Raw genomic sequence first — 19,284 nt, 5'->3', positions numbered from 1 at the left:
TATATATGGCAAGAATATCAGATTCACAACAAAATGCTAATGGAAAAAGAATTTGGAGTCTTGCTGCAGGAGTAGGAGATGAGCAATGACATTACTACCTAGTTAAGCAGCTGGACAAAAATCTCTCTCAGGACATACAATAGTTTGAGGGTCATGCGTTTCAGAGAAGTTGCTTTCTAGATGTTGGAAAAGAAAGCATTTCTAGTTCTGTCCAGCATCACTGACTAGGTAAGGCATGGGTAACAAAGACAATTTCCACTAATTACATACTTCACCTACAAGATCTCTATCATGCATTCCTACAACTACAATACCCACCTGCTGAAGTGAAGAAACAGATTGACAGAGCCAGAAGAGTACCCAGAAGTCACCTACTACAGGACAGGCCCAACAAAGAAAACAACAGAACGCCACTAGCCATCACCTTCAGCCCCCAACTAAAACCCCCCCAACGCATCATCAAGGATCTACAACCTATCCTGAAGGACGAGCCATCGCTCTCTCAGATCTTGGGAGATAGACCAGTCCTTGCTTACAGACAGCCCCCCAATCTGAAGCAAATACTCACCAGCAACCACACACCACACAACAGAACCACTAACCCAGGAACCTATCCTTGCAACAAAGCCCGTTGCCAACTCTGTCCACATATCTATTCAGGGGATACCATCATAGGGCCTAATCACATCAGCCACACTATCAGAGGCTCGTTCACCTGCGCATCTACCAATGTGATATATGCCATCATGTGCCAGCAATGCCCCTCTGCCATGTACATTGGCCAAACTGGACAGTCTCTACGTAAAAGAATGAATGGACACAAATCAGACGTCAAGAATTATAACATTCAAAAACCAGTTGGAGAACACTTCAATCTCTCTGGTCACTCGATCACAGACCTAAGAGTGGCTATACTTCAACAAAAAAGCTTCAAAAACAGACTCCAACGAGAGACTGCTGAATTGGAATTAATTTGCAAACTGGATACAATTAACTTAGGCTTGAATAGAGACTGGGAATGGATGAGTCATTACACAAAGTAAAACTATTTCCCCATGGTATTTCTCCCTCCCACCCCACCCCCCACTGTTCCTCTGATATTTGGAGGGGAGGGATAGCTCAGTGGTTTGAGCATTAGCCTGCTAAACCCAGGGTTGTGAGTTCAATCCTTGAGGGGGCCATTTAGGAATCTGGGGAAAAAATTGGGGATTGGTCCTGCTTTGAGCAAGGGGTTGGACTAGATGACCTCCCGAGGTCCCTTCCAACCTTGATATTCTATGATTCTTGTTAACTGCTGGAATTAGCCTACCTGCTTGTCACCATGGAAGGTTTTCCTCCTTTCCCCCCCCCGCTGTGGGTGATGGCTTATCTTAAGTGATCACTCTCCTTACAGTGTGTATGATAAACCCATTGTTTCATGTTCTCTGTGTGTGTGTATATAAATCTCTCCTCTGTTTTTTCCACCAAATGCATCCGATGAAGTGAGCTGTAGCTCACGAAAGCTTATGCTCTAATAAATTTGTTAGTCTCTAAGGTGCCACAAGTACTCCTTTTCTTTATACTTCACTAATGATCTTCATCAAGACAATTCAAAAACAAGGCCTGGTGAGGGCAGGCCAGGACTATGCCCACACTAGAACTTTATGGTATGCTGTAAGGTTTTGTCTGGTAGTTTCATCACAACTCTGAAAACCAAGCTTTGAATAAGGCAGCTTCCAAAAACATATCTTGTGGTTCTAAAAGGAGTACAAGTTCTGTACGACTTTAATCTGACCCAAGGGGAGAGTGAGCTCACTTACAAAGGTAGCTGGGTTCACAATCATATAGTTTGCAAAATCAAAGAGGGAGGAGCTCCATTATACAAAATGTTTGTCTCAAATTTGAGACAAATTGAACAATAGTAAAAAATAAATCTATATTAACAGACTACAGCACAGCTCTCCCACAAGGAAACAGATATGACTAAACAACCCATCACAATTCACAGTTGCTTTCCTTCTTTAGATAATGCTACACTGAAGCTGGGAAGTATAATTCCCAGCTCAGGTTGATGTACCCGTGACAGCTCTGCTCAAGCTAGCGTGCTAAAAATAGTGGCGTGGCAGCTGAGGTGGCACCTTGGGCTAGCCATCTGAGTACATACTCAGGATCTCAGACATGGTTAGACTCTGACACTAGCCCAACCTGCCATAGCTACCCTACTATTTTTAGCACACTAGCTCAAGCAGAACTAGTATGTATACATCTACCTGAGATAGGAACTGCACCTCCCACCTGCTGTGTTGACATAGCCTTAAAGGAAGAGACTTAAAAGAAATACATTTTCTCAAATGTGTGATGCTCAAATATTAAAAAGGAGAAAAGCTCCACACTCTGTTACCATAAATACACTTTCAAACTTAAATGTACCTGGGGAGAATGGGTGCCAGAGGTGTTGTATTCAGCCATTAAATTAATGCTATATTGCTTAGACACGATTAGTCATTTTTAAAGGACAAAATGTCTTTTCCAGAAAGAGAAATTTGGACAATTTTTCACACAGGCGCTGTAAACGAGGACTAATGTAATGAGCCTCAGTGAGATCACAATGTACTTTAATTTCAGTAATGGGGACATGACTGAGGTACATAGATTCAATCAAGTTCCAAAGTACAATTTAACATGCGTCAACTTCAGGAAAAAAATTACTCCATCTTCTGATTTAAGACTATCCTTCCTCAAACACATAAATTGTCAGCCTTTTTATATAAAGTCATAATATATAAAATCTTACCTGATTTAAGTAAGTCAGGCACTTTTCTAGACACCAAAGGCAGCAGATGCAAGCTTTCAGCATACATCGAGCACAGGCATTTTCCTAGCATGGCAACAGGGGAAAAAAACCCAAATACATTAAAAAAACCCCAAAGGACAAAGAACTTGAACAACCATTACATTTAAATGCATGGGCTATACTTTAAGAGCTGAATATTCTGAAATCAGCCCGTAAGTTTCATGAACACGGACACTTACTTTTCTGGACAAAACTTAGGATCAAATTTCAAGCATTCGGAACCCAGTATTTTAATAAGAAGTAGGTTTCCCTTACTTTTCCTTTGAGTTGGGAATGAATATACATAAGGATCATTCGTGGAATCTTCACTAGTGTGATAATGAAAGAACCTTTTGCCACTGTTCCTAGGTGGTAACAGACAAGGCGATTTACTGATGCCAGAATAGGAGTAAATGGCAGATTCTGTTTCTCCCTGTGGAAAATCAGCAGAGAAATAAAATAAAGCAGTATCATCAATATGGACTTCAAATGAGAAAAACCACCTACAGACAAATTCGGACTGAATTCACAGGTGAAAAGCAATTTGGTGGTCTCATTCTAGTCTTCAGTGGACACTGCTGATACATTGAGAAGCAGGGTCTATAACAGCATTAGCTCTAATGTAACAGCAGGAAAAGGATGAGTCATCAGCTGAGCTGTGAGGGGATACTGGCCTGCACTATAGTTATACCTAAACAATCAATTTTTTAAGCTCTACACTTTTATGAATGTCTAATTCAACATTTTTAAGTCTTTCCCTCCTGTCCCCCAAATTTATTTTAGGATTTTCCCTATTTTATATATTGGAAAAAGCATATATACATTCATTAAACAAAAGCTGTTTTCAGACCATTTGTATTTCTGAATATACTTATCCACAAAGCCAGGGAATCAAGTATTAAAACAAAATACAGTGCTGTAACAAAGTATTTCTAAGGATGCATTTATAAGGGGAAATAGGGATGTATTTATAAGAAGAGCTGAATGCACATTCAGTCTTCTGATATAGCTTTTAAGAAATGTAATGTATTCTTATCATTCGTATTTGTTTCCTCTAAAGCAAGCCATCACTATTTCCATCTCTACAGCAGGTCCATGCAGCATTTAGTGAAAGAGCACCCGATAAGTATTAAAAAAAATACACTCAGTGATAAAAGTATCATAGGATTAATGTTAATGAAGTGCCATTGTTCCAATAATAAAATGCCTCCCCTGAATTTAGGGAAACTTATTCTTAAGGGTGGTTTCACTTGAAAAATATAAAAAAAGTGGCACCTTCTAATTCCACAGACCTGCTCCCTGCATGTACTGATTCATGCTGACTTCAGTGAGGAAAAAATGTTTTTACACCTTTTGGCTCCTGTTAGCATTCTGAGTCAGTTTTCAGTGAGCTGGATTCTATTTCTTCTCACAAAAAACAGTTTACCTAGTTCCAACCAGTTATACCTGTGCAAATGGAAGAAGGCAATTGGCTTGTACAATTGTAACCGAGGGCCTAACCTGGCCAACAGAACCTTATGACTAGGCTTGGAAGTATTACATTTTTACTAGTAGATGTTGATAAATGTCAATTTCACCACATGCATACACACACGCAAAATGGCAGAGTGAGAAAAAAGCTCCTTGAGTTTGATTTAAGGATGTTTGCCTTGTATATTTTGACAGAGGATGTTGACAACTTGTGTTTTAACAGTCATAAAAGCTTTAACTTTCTGATTCTCATTGTCTACGGTCGTTAAATAATTCTGACCTTTCTCCATCATTCCTCTCAACTGTGAAAATTTAAATAAATAAAGATTGAATGAAATGCTTGAAATGAACATTGACATTATCCATCAAAATAATAAAAAATAGCCCCAAATTCTGCCAAGCCTACTTATGACTGGTAGCATTACATGAAATGCAAAGAGCCCGTCTTGGCTTTCAGATCCCTAGGTGAGAGCTCAGGGGTGGCAGTTAAACAAAAATCTTTCTATATGCAAATTATGTACATTTGATCTAGAAATCGTTAACAACGTGGAATCCCAGTATACCATTTTCACAGTCACTTTTCAGACTAGAACCACACTTTAATATGCAAGAAAACAAAGTAGTAGAGGGAAATGGATATTTAATAACTCAAAATTCCCATTAAGGAATGATGGATAGGGAGCAGGTAAGAGCAAACTCATTTACCTTCAGGTAAAATACAGTTAATAAACTCACAGATGTTGAAGATGCAAAAGATCTCTTAAATCATCTAGCCCACCCCCATGATGCAGCAAGACTATTCCTGCCTACTGTGTATTTCCTAGTTGTGTACAATTTTTGAAAATTGTACATTTGTAAAAATGGCACAGCAGGGACATTAATGAAATAAACCGTTGCCAGATATCAATGAAAATAAATTACTGTAAGGTATCTTTCATATGAGAGAACATTTAAACCAACGTCCTGGTCTGCTCTGCTCTGCATGGACACGGATGACCCTATGGCAATTTTAATAAGGCATAAGGGCTTTGTCATGGGTTGACATTTTCCTCCCTTACTCCAACCACTCTTGCTGTGCATCACCGCTGATGCTCTCTGCTTCAGAAGTAGCTGCATTTTTTCAGAGGTGCTGTATCTCTATTGTTTGCAAACTACTTTGAGGACCATTTGGAATGGAAAGTGTAACTTAAATTATCAGATTGTTGAGCACAGAGATTTCTTTTTTTAAACAAATATATAGTGAACTATAAAATATCACGGTTACATTTTGAGAAATTTCACTTTAGAAAGATATACTTTAAAAAAAAAAGAAGAGGTGAATAAGTTCAATATGATCATCATTTCTTTCCTTAATCAAAAATGTTGCCAACAGTTGTATGTTAGCGAAAGTACTGGATATCACTTCAGTATTGCTCATTCTCACAAAATTATTGCAAGACTCGTGATAGAGTTTTTCTTAAAGCCTTATCTCCTAGCTCTGTGATTGAGAACCTCCGCTTCTATTTAAAAAAACCCCAAAATTTCTAGTCCTTATTGTGTAGAAAAAAAAGCTTAAAAACATGATCTCAGAGCACCTAGAGACTTAAAAAAAAACAAATTAAAAAAAGCTCAGATTTATTTATTTTTAATTCTCATTATTTTTGAACGCTGCAATACTACCAATTAGGAGTTATTATCCTAAAAACATGTGATGCATCCCTCTCTTGTACTTGAGATACATATGCATTAGCTGATATGAGTATAGCATGATTTACAAATTTAGGACTCATGCACAGTGATGGTACATGGAGATTTAATATATACATTTTGCTTCCTGTGAACATTAGTATATAAACTTGCCTGAATTCATATGAAAATGATGGCTCTAATGGGACTTTCTGTAATCTTAGAAAACAGACATATGAGTGAGTGAAAAGAATTGAAGAACTTTATTTTTCAGTTAAGTAATTCCAGTCAATAAGTGCCAATCCTCTTAATTTAAATGGAGTTTATCGACTTTATTACTGAAAAGAGATGAATGTCAAAGTGCTTTTTACTTTTTTTTTTATTATTAAATGAATCATCTAGGTCTTAATTGTGTATATGGGACATAGGGGCAAACAAGACTGCAGTGCTTAACATCTTTAAATTGCACAAAACCAGCTAAACATACTATTTATTTTAGGAGTTTGCTTTTGCTTTTCAGCTTTCAGGCAGAACACATCTGCTCATTTCACCACAAGCTCTGGCCCCAGTTATTTTTGATGATTCAGTTACTAGGTCTCTCAAGAAAAAGCTGAACTTTCTGAAAAGTTCTCACCTTGTGAAATAGTATGTCACAACAGCCCCAGCTACAGTCATCTGTTGACATGCTAGAATAAATTCACTGATCCAGATCAGCCCTACCACATGGTACCACCACATGTATCGTAGAGGGCCCAAAACCCGGAATTCCACAAACCCTTGTTCGTTTAGGACAGGGCTACCTAGGAACAAATCAGAGAAAGAAGGCAGATAGCCAATATCAACTTGGAAAGAAGGAACTATTTGTAATTCAGCTAATGACTCTCAATCATTTAAAGAGTGATAGCTCTGTCTACTAATAAAGAGTTACCACCTGTGTAGCTGGACAGTTGATAATGGAGATAATATTGCTGGGTCAGCCTGCAGAATTATTAATTACTGTTAAGAATTATGCAGAGAAAGGATTTAAAAATTCTCCAGACCACACTCAACATCCAACTTAAAAAAAAAATTGTTAGCTATGTGGCAATTTGGAAAAAAATAATAAAGCAGAATGATTTCTTATTCCAAAATGTAAAGGAAGGAAACCTAAGTCATTCTGAATTTTCTGCCATCCTCTCTTCATATCCATGGTTTGCAAAAATTGCAGAAATTTATTTAAAGATCATAATTTGTATTTTTAGTTAGGATCAAACATCATTAATGGTCACCTCTATTTCTTGATGGTGCAAGTGTTTATACGTATGTTTTGTCTATATTTGAATAACTGAACCTATTTGCTAGAAGATTAGCAGCATTTGAGAAGAGAAGATTTTTCCCAAAGAATTTTATACATATTTTAAAACCCAATAGACTTGTCTGATCCAAGTAGCACTTTCACATAAGCTCACTGACATTGTGTCAGGATTTCCTCAGGCGATGGATGCTCTATTTCAAAAAGCATTAGCACTCACTGGGGAGGTCCATCTCACCCATCAGAATGATGTGAACAGCAGAAGAGGTTCAGGAAAATACAGAGAATGGACATAACAGGTACATAAAACAGATCCAATTTGAAAGCCATTAGTGTTTTGTCTTAGGTTTGCACTAGATCTCTTATGTGAATGGTTTCAGTTTTGTATGAATCTTGGAAGCCAAACACCACTACCAAAATAATTTTGTTCTAGTAAATTACTATTTGGAAAAGCAAGTTTCTTCTGGCTCATTTTTAGAAGTGTTGTACATTTTGGCTTTTAGTAGTTTGGGAAATACTGATGTATAGCATGTATGGCCTTGTTTCTGCAAAGACTTCAATATTTGTTTAACTTTAATGTAAAATATTTGATGTCAATGGGACAACTCACAGTGCCTAAAATTAGGCACATTCAGGACCAGGGCCGAGGTTACCAACAATTAAAACTGAGCAAAGCTTTTTATTATTAAAGCCCAAACTTTGGCCCTGATGATGCAACTGGGTCCACTGGGTGCAGGGGTCTACCTGCACAGCTCAAAATGCAGAATTGGGACCATAACCATTTTCAGGCGCAAGAAAAATAGTGTGACTCATTGTTCCCCAGATAACAAACATCACATCTCATAATTAAAATTAAACTTATAGCAGTAAAACAAACCAAGAACAAATTCTATTATCTCTGTCCCTTGTTAAAAACAGGGCCCCATAATCCCAAATATTTTCCCAGTTAGGCTGAAATAGTTATATCATCTAAAAAGTGTTAAAATTACTATAATGTATTAGAGCATCTGTGAAGTAGTGAACCCACTATTTCAAGTTCCATTTAACCCCCTTCCCCCATATGCTTATAACTTTCTGAAAAATACACATTTCACATTTTGAAAAGTTACAGCCACTGTTTTGTACAGAACTAACTAAAATCAGTTAAACATTTAGGCCCCAATCCTACAAACTTCTCTATTCAGGCAAACCCTTGTACCTCTACTGAACCCCAGCAACTTCTATGGTGAACCTCTAGACCTTTATCTTGAAACTGGGTGTGTAAAGTCCTCATTGCTGAGGAGCATGTCCACTGCTAAGGCTATGTCTACACTTAAAATGCTACAGTGCACAGCTGTAGCACTTCAGTGTAGATACTTCCTACAGCGATTTCTGTAGTAAATTCACCTCACCAAGAGGCGATAGGTAAGTGGATGGAAGTGCTGTCTACACAGGCACTTAGGTTGACTTAATTATGTCGCTCAGGCATGTGGATTCTTCACACCCATGAGCTAGGTAGCTGGGTGGATCTAACTGTCTAGTGTAGACCAGCCCTAAGACTGTCACAGACAACAGAAAATTGGCTACTGTGCATTTGCGTTTTGAGTGATGCTCTGTGCATGCATGTGTCCTTTTAGAAATGTGCATTTATCAATTTACATAGTGGCTAAATTGCTTGTGCTGCCATAAGTCCTTAGAGGAGTGTCACTGGGTTTTTTAACCCTTTGCTCTACAATGAAAAGGAGGAAAATTAAATGCAAAAAACTGTTAATGTTAATGTCATAGGAGATGTATTTAAAAAGTCAAGAAATGCAGAGTTATGGTCCCTACAGTAACATTAGCATATTCATATTGCATGTCTCTAGCATTTTCTGTTCCTTTTATTTTTGTTAAATATATTGCATATATGTTGAATATTATGGCAAGTGACTATATTAATATTTCTGCAGGAACCCTAAAAAGGATACCATCAACCTGAAAATTACATTTATCTGCATAAAGAAAAGGAGTACTTGTGGCACCTTAGAGACTAACAAATTTATTAGAGCATAAGCTTTTTTTTGTTACATCCGATGAAGTGAGCTGTAGCTCACGAAAGCTTATGCTCTAATAAATTTGTTAGTCTCTAAGGTGCCACAAGTATCATAGAATCATAGAATCATAGAATATCAGGGTTGGAAGGGACCCCAGAAGGTCATCTAGTCCAACCCCCTGCTCAAAGCAGGACCAAGTCCCAGTTAAATCATCCCAGCTAGGGCTTTGTCAAGCCTGACCTTAAAAACCTCTAAGGAAGGAGATTCTACCACCTCCCTAGGTAACGCATTCCAGTGTTTCACCACCCTCTTAGTGAAAAAGTTTTTCCTAATATCCAATCTAAACCTCCCCCATTGCAACTTGAGACCATTACTCCTCGTTCTGTCATCTGCTACCATTGAGAACAGTCTAGAGCCATCCTCTTTGAAACCCCCTTTCAGGTAGTTGAAAGCAGCTATCAAATCCCCCCTCATTCTTCTCTTCTGCAGACTAAACAATCCCAGCTCCCTCAGCCTCTCCTCATAAGTCATGTGCTCTAGACCCCTAATCATTTTCGTTGCCCTTCGTTGTACTCTTTCCAATTTATCCACATCCTTCCTGTAGTGTGGGGCCCAAAACTGGACACAGTACTCCAGATGAGGCCTCACCAGTGTCGAATAGAGGGGAACGATCACGTCCCTCGATCTGCTCGCTATGCCCCTACTTATACAACCCAAAATGCCATTGGCCTTCTTGGCAACAAGGGCACACTGCTGACTCATATCCAGCTTCTCGTCCACTGTCACCCCTAGGTCCTTTTCCGCAGAACTGCTGCCGAGCCATTCGGTCCCTAGTCTGTAGCGGTGCATTGGATTCTTCCATCCTAAGTGCAGGACAAGCAGGACAAGTGCAGAAAAGTACTCCTTTTCTTTTTGCGAATACAGACTAACACGGCTGCTACTCTGAAACCTGTCATTTATCTGCATGCGATTGTTATAAGTAATCCCTAAAATCACCATAACAGACAGACGACAGAATACTTTCCCTCTATTATTGTTTGTTTAGTTTGTGTATTTGACAGCACCTTATCAAGTTGCTGATGTTGCACTAGCCCCAGCTGGGGACTGTTTACTGGTAACAGTTGCAGCAGAGCTGAAAATAAATAGATTGCAAGCAGCAGGCGGCTGGCTGGCTGTGTGCACAGAGAAGGGGGAAGAAGGACCAGGGACAGACCTGAGCATGGCTAGTGGTGTCTCTCTCAGGTCCAGCCAAAATACCCTCTAAATACAGAAAGGAACAGAAATAACAGGACTTTATTTCAAAAGATGTGCTGAGTTTTGAAGATAAAACCAGATTGATGGATTCCTCTGAAGTTGTACATTTCCTGACTTTTTAAAAAACATGTATGTCTTTACTGATGTATTGACATGCTTTTTTTTGTATTTAATTTCTGTAACTCTACAAATCAATGAGACAACCAAAAATGAGACACTATCCAGTCTGAAAGCTACCCTAACAGGACAGCTAAGTATTCCTCTGGCACGGGGAAATCTATGCGTGGCATAAAGCTGGCATCATAAACTCTCCACCTTCCTTTTCTAGGCCCCGCTGCCGTATAAGGAACATCCATAAACAGAACACACCGTGTTCAAACAGGTTCCAGCTAGCATGACAGTCCCTTGGAGACTTACTGCTTGCATGTTATAGCAGCCCTGCAGCTGCTCTTCCTCACATCAAAGGGGGGCAAAACAGTGGTAGAAACACTCCAGGACACCAAACAATGGGTATCTTCACACCCGATGATGAATACAGATGTGCACAAGAACACAGCAATCTCTTTCAGCACTAAAGTACTCTCTGTGCTCATTCAAAGTATTCAAAGTCAAAGGGATATACTGGAGCACAACAATTCTTATTTTCAAATTTTAACTATATCTAAAGTCTGAACAAGAAAGTACCAGTGTTTACTTAAAAGAAGCAATGTACCCACATACCTGTAGTGCCAAGGAAAAGCAGGACCATGATCCAGTAGCTCCAAAACAGGATGAGGGCAAAGAAAGTCCAAAAGGGCTGGAAGACTAGCAGTGGCAGGTGAATGAAAACTTTGCCAGCCACGTGGAACAAGGCAATGGTGAGAGCTACTCGCTTGCGCATAATTAACATTATCAAGAACAAGATAACCTGAGGAGAGAAGTTTCGAACTGACATTTTAGATGATGAAAAGCAGACCATCAGGTGCAGTAAACAACACAGGTTCTTCAAGTAGAGCAAACTAATCACACTTCCAACACAGTTTGTGTAAGCCCTGCAAGCTTACATGATTTAATCCTACATCAAATATTTCAAGATTGATTTATCAATGCAAACTATTCTTAGTGACTCCTGCTATCTTTTAAATTACATTTTTGAACTGACACTCAGACTGACAAGACTATAGAACAAATGCTATCACTCAATTGCATTGTGAACCCAGTGAAAGCAAGGAGATGGCACAGGTGTAGCCGAGGGCAGAATCTGCCCTATATTTTGAAACAGAACCTGGAGAACTTGTCAGATAAGTTTATAAAAAGGTTTAATTACAGTGCACGCCTGTATCAAGATTTACTAACTAAAATGAAATTATGAGGTATCATCTCAGTGTTGCATGTTTGATTTATCTGACAAACAGGATCCAAGTGCAAGTGAACATACAAATTAAGGGTCCAATCCTGAAGCTGCTCTGTGCAAGGAAGTCCCAGCTGAGAGTGGCCCAGACTAGCTGTGGGTTCAGGCCCTACAATACACTCTCCCCTGGCATCAGAAGAATAGGTCTACCAGAACAGTGCTTAACAGTAGAAAGTGAAGCAACAAACAGAGAGGGATATTGTTTCTGAAATGTTTTCAATCTTTTCTGCACACATTACAAAACCTGCACTGACAAGCCAAAGGACATGGCGAGAATGACAGACAAAAGGAATACAATTTTGTCAGTGACAAAGCACTTACCGTGAAGACAGTCGCTGAAATGGCATAGACCAGGAGAGCCTGAAGATTGTCTTTGGCTACTTGAAGCTGATCAGCAGTAAGAGTTTCACTGACAAAGTTTCTTTGCTTAGCATACAGCCACCACAGGACTCCTGTGCCTCCTATGGTTTGAATTTAAAAAAGACAAATACTCTATTTCCCGCTACAGAAGAGAGGCACAAAGAATGGAATCAGCCGAACACAGCGTCGTCTAAATGGATAGAAAATATCCAAGTGGGCTGATGCTGCTCTGAAAGGAAGGATTCTGAAAGGGGAGTGCTCTGGCTTCCCACCTGCCTGCTACTCAAACAGGCGCTCTCCCTGCACTGCTTCTACCTTGCTTGGTCCACCTGAAAATGCAGCCCCTTATAGAATCATAGAATCATAGAATCATAGAATATCAGGGTTGGAAGGGACCCCAGAAGGTCATCTAGTCCAACCCCCTGCTCAAAGCAGGACCAAGTCCCAGTTAAATCATCCCAGCCAGGGCTTTGTCAAGCCTGACCTTAAAAACCTCTAAGGAAGGAGATTCTACCACCTCCCTAGGTAACGCATTCCAGTGTTTCACCACCCTCTTAGTGAAAAAGTTTTTCCTAATATCCAATCTAAACCTCCCCCATTGCAACTTGAGACCATTACTCCTCGTTCTGTCATCTGCTACCATTGAGAACAGTCTAGAGCCATCCTCTTTGAAAGGCCACACCCTTGGATCAGTACTCCTCATTTCATGTGTTTTAGAGAGAACAGGGTGAAGCCACTAGTCAGGGGAGGCATGGAAGGACAGATACTGCTCCCATATGACAGGCATTAGAGGACTGGAAGGGGGTAGGGAAGGACAGGAAGAGATGATGATGTGGTAGGGTATGTACGGGAAATTAAAACAGAAGAACTGAGTGTGGGAGCCCTAGAGAGGATGTAGAGAAACAAGAAGAGCAAAGAAAGGTGAATAAGTGAAAGTGTAAACACTTCAGAGAGAAGTGTCACCAGGAAAGAGGAAAGGAAGCAACTGGGAGACAGAGAGGGGAAAGGGGAAAAAAATCCATGACACTGGAAACAGCACCTCAAATAAATCACAGATAGGTGTTCCTGCCTGAAGAAGAGCTGATGCAGGCACTGGAAGTGCAGGAGTGATAGGGAAGAGCCAGCTCACCTCACGTGAGACAGGAAAATGAAAAATAAAAATAAAGGCTAAGGAGAAGAGAAGGAAGCATCTCCTGTTAAACACTCAGGTGGAAATCCCAGCCCTACTGAAGTCAATGGGAGTGGCAAAACTCCCATTGACTTTAATAGGGCCAGGATTTCACTCTCTGGCTCTAGCCGTTTTTCCAAGACGGAACCTTCCCTTTGATCTGGGATTCCACACCTCCAATGAATTAACCTTTTTCTTTTGATATTTCTTTTCTCTCTCCAATTCTCCTCTCCTTTCCTCAAGGTTTGAGACTCAGCTGCAGTGTGCTATCTAAAGTGCCAAAATCTTAGCTGATGGATTCTATTCGTTTCAAAAGATAGGTGTAGGACTCAGGAAATTCCAGATTTGCTACTGACCATATGGGGCTTTCAAAAACAATGAACTAATGTAAACAAAGCAGTGTGTCTCACAAAAAATAACTTTTAAGGTCTTCGCACTTGGTGCTGTTTTTCAGCATGTAATAAGATGTCAGTGGGGCAGTTCAGAAAAGCTAAGTGATCTTCAAAGTATTTTTACTGGCCCACTGAAATTTTTCTAACTCTGGCAGGTCACGGGACCTTAAATCATGGCCGTCACGTAATTTAACCTCCCGCCCATACCCAATATTTTGGCTGCATTATTGAAGATCAACAATATAAAACTTCAGTTCCACAAAATTTAAAGTTAATGGGGTAGATCAAAGCTGCCACAAAGCAGCCCTAATGGGACAACTGGGAATTCATATTATGTAGAGGAATCTCTGGCATCTTAAAGCCAGTGTGTCTAACTCATCTCACAGCTTCAGGCTACTGTTACTTGCTCTGGGGGCCTAACTAACTCCCTGCTCCCCCAGTAGTCCCCAGGATTGGAAGAGGTATGCAAGGAGAAGGAAAAGAGATGGAAAACCACCCATGTTCCCCTCTGCTTAAATGTACTGAGCAGAGTTCAGGCACCCCCTAAGGACCTCTCCTAAATGTGAATGGGGCTGCTCTGCCCCACAGGACTCTATACTGCAGTGTAAGGATTCTGAATAGATTCCTGGTGTCTCATTCTCCAGATTGTCATGGGCTGTGTGCGTACTAATCCGCCAAACAGGAGGTGAAGTAATTGTCTGGCTGGGTAAAGAGCAGCAATGACTCAATCTAATCCAGTCCTCCTCAGCCAGAAGGATAACAGTTTCCCCATGGAACTCTGAGACAGGTCAATGTAAAGCAGAAAAAAAAGTGGCTCTGAGTAGGTCGCTGATTAACCTTGCAGTTGCGGGAGAGAGATCAGAACTTGGTTCTCAAAAACAAGGAAATGAACAAGACTTACCAAGCGATCCCAAAACGACAACAATTGTTAAGATCCAAACCAGTACTCTTGAAATGTACCTGATTATCACCATCAAAATCATGGACAGCACTGCAGAAGAGAAAAATATAATAAAGCAGAGCAATTATTTCAAACAGGAACATGCTACAAAGGTGTTTTTCATGAGCAAGGGGGAGGAAGTTCAGCTGAACTCACTACACTAAAAATAATATTATCATCTTATTAATAATTATCTTATTGCATATTAATAGAATCTTTTATAAGAGGAAGTCCCCCGCCTAGGGCTTTCAAACTTATTATACAAATACACAAGGAAAGTCAGGTAGCCTCTACAATTCCTGCTTCTGCTAAGTAAAAAGAGCATGTATGCATTTACATAGTACACTATACATCAAAACATAAAATTTACCCACACAGATGTATTCAGACAGTGACAAAACAAACAAGAGGACATGACAGAAGTGTGAGTTTAATATCATGAGTTGGGAAAACACTACACAACTCTGAGCAGCAGAGGAGAACTCGCATGCAAACACATGCTAAACAAGTGCAGATATTATGATGTATGTAATTTAAGATGTCATGTTTGTTACAAGGAAAAAATTACTGCTTTGTTCTTTATCTTTATAATTCACATTGGGTACTTTAATGAGTTTTATTGATTCTGCAATAATTTTTTACTTGCAATTTTCACATTTCCTCCTCCAATCTTTATTATTTTCCCATTTCTCATCTCTTAAATCCCCATTTTTGTGCACTTGGCATTATGGCAATATATGCAACATGCCACTTCAAAGTTCATTCATTTGGATTGGTACATAAATATTTCTGCATCTGTTTTCATAGTGCACCTATTATTTGGAAAGCTACTTCCCTCACAGTGAGCCAGCATGGGCATTGTATTAGTCCCACCAACATACAAGTACAGCATGCTAAAATCCTCCTTAAATTGTCACTCACTAACATGTACTGTGTGTTCACTAGCTACATTTTGAAGTGAAAGGCATTGGGGTCTTCTTTGTGAGCTAAACGATCTAACATTCTGATTATTTTTAATTAAGGGAGCATAAAAATTGATCTGAAAGCAATCACATTTTTTATCCTACTTTAACCTAAAGGACTAAATTAATTTTACATTATTTATTGAAAAATTTTATATAAAGTAAAATTTGGCACTAATCCAACTATAGTGTTGCTAATAGATAGGGCCCTTTCAAATTCACGGCCATGAGCAACACGCCATAGACCGTGAAATCTGGTCTCCTGCCATGAAATCTGGTCTTTTGTGTGCTTTTATCTTATACTGTACAGATTTTATAGGGAGACCAGTGTTTCTTAAATTGGGGGTCTTGACCCAAAAGGAAGTTGCGGGGGGGGGAGGGGAGGTCGCAAGGTTATTTTAGGGGGGCTGTGGTATTGCCACCCTGACTTCTGTGCTGCTGCCTTCAGAGCTGGGCGGCTGGAGAAAGGCGGCTGCTGACTGAGGGCCCAGCTTTGCAAGCAGCAGTGCAGAAGGATGGCAATACCGTATCATGTCATCCTTACTTCTGCGCTGCTGGTGGTGGCAGCTCTGCCTTCAGAACTGGGCTCTTGACCCATAGCCGCTGCTCTTCAGCTGCCCAGCTCCGAAGGCAGCATCACTGCCAGCAGCAGCGCAGAAGTAGGGTTAGCAGTACCGCAAAAAAACAAAAACAAAACCTTTACAACAACATTGCGACACCCCCCCAACTCCTTTTTGGGTCAGGACCCCTACAATTACAAGACTGTGAAATTTCAGATTTAAATAGGTGAAATCACAAAATTTACAATTTTTAAAATCCTATGACCGTGAAATTGACCAAAATGGACCATAAATTTGGTAGGGCCCTACTAATAGAGCTACAAGTTTGCAAATTCTTAATTTTCTTTTTACCTTTATATCAAATTATTACAGGTCCACTATTATTACCATGGAGTGCAATGGAAGAAATAGTTCTGTGGGTTTCTTTGCAGCTGGTTCCAAGAAGTGATTTTGTGTTTTATTTTTTTCCAGTCAAGATCTCTCTCTCTCTACTACAGAGACAGATTGCCTATAGCAGAATCTTGCTGCTATAGACTCTGTGGCACCCTGCAGTCAGTCATCAGTTCTTTTTCTTTAACCACACACACTTTTGACAGATGGCTGTAACAGCAGGAATTGGATTTTTTTAAGAGGTTAAGGGCCTCACACTAAGAATCCAATGAAGTCAGCTGATCAGAAATGTAATAAAATTGTGTGCATCCAAATTTACCTTCATTTATAGGGTCTGTTTAAAACAATCACTTCACTTTGGTGTGATATCAGTGATCGACAAGAAACCTAAGGCCCAGAATTGGAAATTTGCTAGCTTTTAATAACACACTTGCAACATTTATATTCATAAAAACCAAGGTTAGGAGGTTCAAAGGAGCCAAACACAATTGCACCTAACTTCCTTTCGCTCCTTTGAAAATCCCAGCCGAAATAGCTAAGCCATACATACAAAAAGAAGCCCAAGTCTCAGGTTTCTGAGAGCATAATGCCATGCATTGCTCTCATTTTTAGAAGGAGGTGCAGGGAGTGGGCAAAACGGTGAGTGAAAGGGCCAAATGAGCATTAGAAAGTACAGCTGCCTCTTCTTGACTTAAACAGTTGTGGCAAGAGCACTGAAGAATGTCCAACCCCTCCCCCCATCTTAAATAACAACTGAATGTGCATGTATACTTCTTTTGCAACAGTTATTTGGCTACTGAGTAAAAAGCATTTGAACAGTTTCCTGAGGGCTTATTACTGTATATGTTTTATGTTCATGTTGTGGCTAGAGGATGTTAAAAGTCTCCTATCGCAGTACTATGAAACAGCTAATAATGAGAAAAACAATTACCTAGTGATAACAAGCAAAGTCCCATTATAATCTCTTTGCTGGTCATAACTCCACTAATCAGCCTGTGTAAGACACTATTGTCACTGACAAAGGTGATCAGGGCCTCTGCAAACTTGGCATAGCAGGAAATGTTCACAGGAGCACAGCGATGGAAGAATGGAATAGGTGCACTGGTGACACAAGAAAAAAAAAATCAGAAAAAAAATTACTCCTACTTAATATAAATGCCACATCAACACACAAATGAAAGGTGAATTGATGCAATACTCTCTACCCTCATAACACCATAACAAGGAGCTGTGAGTTTAATGCAGAGGTGCTGCTAGAATGACAATGGTCACAATGAGGAGTGATGCAATTTTTACAAGTATTTCTGTAAAGAAGGCAGCATGCATATTCCAATAGGATATTACCCTCCGCCTCTCAAAAGAGTGTTTTCTTATTTCAGCTTAAACATCTGTCATTCAAGTGTCATGTGGTACACCAGCTCAAACAGTGCCCTTCACTGACTTCAAAATGGAATACTGACCCACTTTTGTAGCAAAAAAGTCATCTAAAAATGATTGTATTATAGTTGCAAAAATATACATTAGTCTAAAACATGTCACCATTTACAACTGTTGCCAAGCAGCCATGAAAAAGATATCTTATTCGTTCCCTCTCTTATGTTTATTCTGGTCACAGGATAGGAAAATTACAGTGATTACTTTCATTACCTCAGCTAAATAAGTCTTTAAATGTTTTATAAAAAATGCAATGAAGAGGCCTGTAATTGTTTAATTATTCATTTTACCCTGAATGGTATTAAGAGTCCTTCTCAAGGGGTACTGACATTTTGCATTATACACCGGACCCTCAATAGAATGCACGTCTATATAGCGCGAATTCACACAGAATGTGGTCGCGGCCACGGATCCCAAATTTAATTACTTTAATTGCAATTCATTTTAACGCGGTCCCCGCGTTAATGCGGTACCGCGCATGGATCCCAAATCCTGCATTCTCGCGAGGGTCCGGTGTATTTTTCACCCCAGTAAACAGACATTGGGATGCAGTTCACCAGCAAATACAGGAGAGCACAAACGTGAGACTTTATTTTCCCAATGCTGCCCCCTGGGGAGTTGCATCTTCTTGTACCCTAAACTAGATCAGACTATCAAGGTTGTCTATTTTATTTTTTAATTATTCTTTTCCATTTTATTAGTAATATACTCTTGCTTGTAATTGAATCCAATGAATAAAATATATTTTTACATTAAATTGAAGAGTTTTCTTTTAACCTCCAGATTCTTTCCTTCCTCTCCATCAGTTCCTACTGACTTATTTGCAAGATTTCAGTATAATGAAGCACCAGTGCACACTATCCCTTTGGGATTCTCCTATTTTAGTAGTGATTTTGAAGCCAGAGATTTCCTGTACCAGATACCTCTTTTTAAATTGTGAGTCTTATCCAAATTCTAACCCTCACTTCTAATGTGAAGGGTTAGAATCATCGGCTTTAAGAATATCCCCTCTATGCATTATTATTTTGGGGAGGTGGAGGAGAGGAGGGAGATAATATACTAAAAAAGCAATTGTCTAATTATTCAGTGCAGAATTGGGAAGATTTTACGGTCACCCTCATAACTAGATAATTAACAGATTCCCATGCTTTTGTGAAACTGACAGAGTTCTAAATAATAAGGTT

At 39.6% G+C, this 19,284-nt stretch overlaps 1 protein-coding gene across 2 annotated transcripts in view; it reads right to left on the bottom strand.

Moving 5' to 3' along the window:
- Positions 1-19,284, bottom strand: part of SLC44A1 (solute carrier family 44 member 1) — a 101,127-nt gene that overhangs the window by 10,368 nt on the left and 71,475 nt on the right. For both annotated transcript variants that reach the window (XM_038402225.2, XM_038402224.2), the window contains exons 6-12: positions 17,598-17,767; positions 14,716-14,805; positions 12,216-12,355; positions 11,225-11,411; positions 6,582-6,747; positions 3,089-3,245; positions 2,774-2,857 (exon numbers count right to left, since the gene is read on the bottom strand). In XM_038402225.2, coding sequence (XP_038258153.1) covers positions 2,774-2,857; positions 3,089-3,245; positions 6,582-6,747; positions 11,225-11,411; positions 12,216-12,355; positions 14,716-14,805; positions 17,598-17,767 — 994 coding nt within the window. The remainder of the gene's footprint in view (positions 1-2,773; positions 2,858-3,088; positions 3,246-6,581; positions 6,748-11,224; positions 11,412-12,215; positions 12,356-14,715; positions 14,806-17,597; positions 17,768-19,284) is intronic.

Source organism: Dermochelys coriacea, chromosome 5 (assembly GCF_009764565.3).
Source record: "Dermochelys coriacea isolate rDerCor1 chromosome 5, rDerCor1.pri.v4, whole genome shotgun sequence".
Classification (NCBI taxonomy): domain Eukaryota; kingdom Metazoa; phylum Chordata; order Testudines; family Dermochelyidae; genus Dermochelys; species Dermochelys coriacea.
This window is presented reverse-complemented; position numbering and strand designations above follow the sequence as displayed.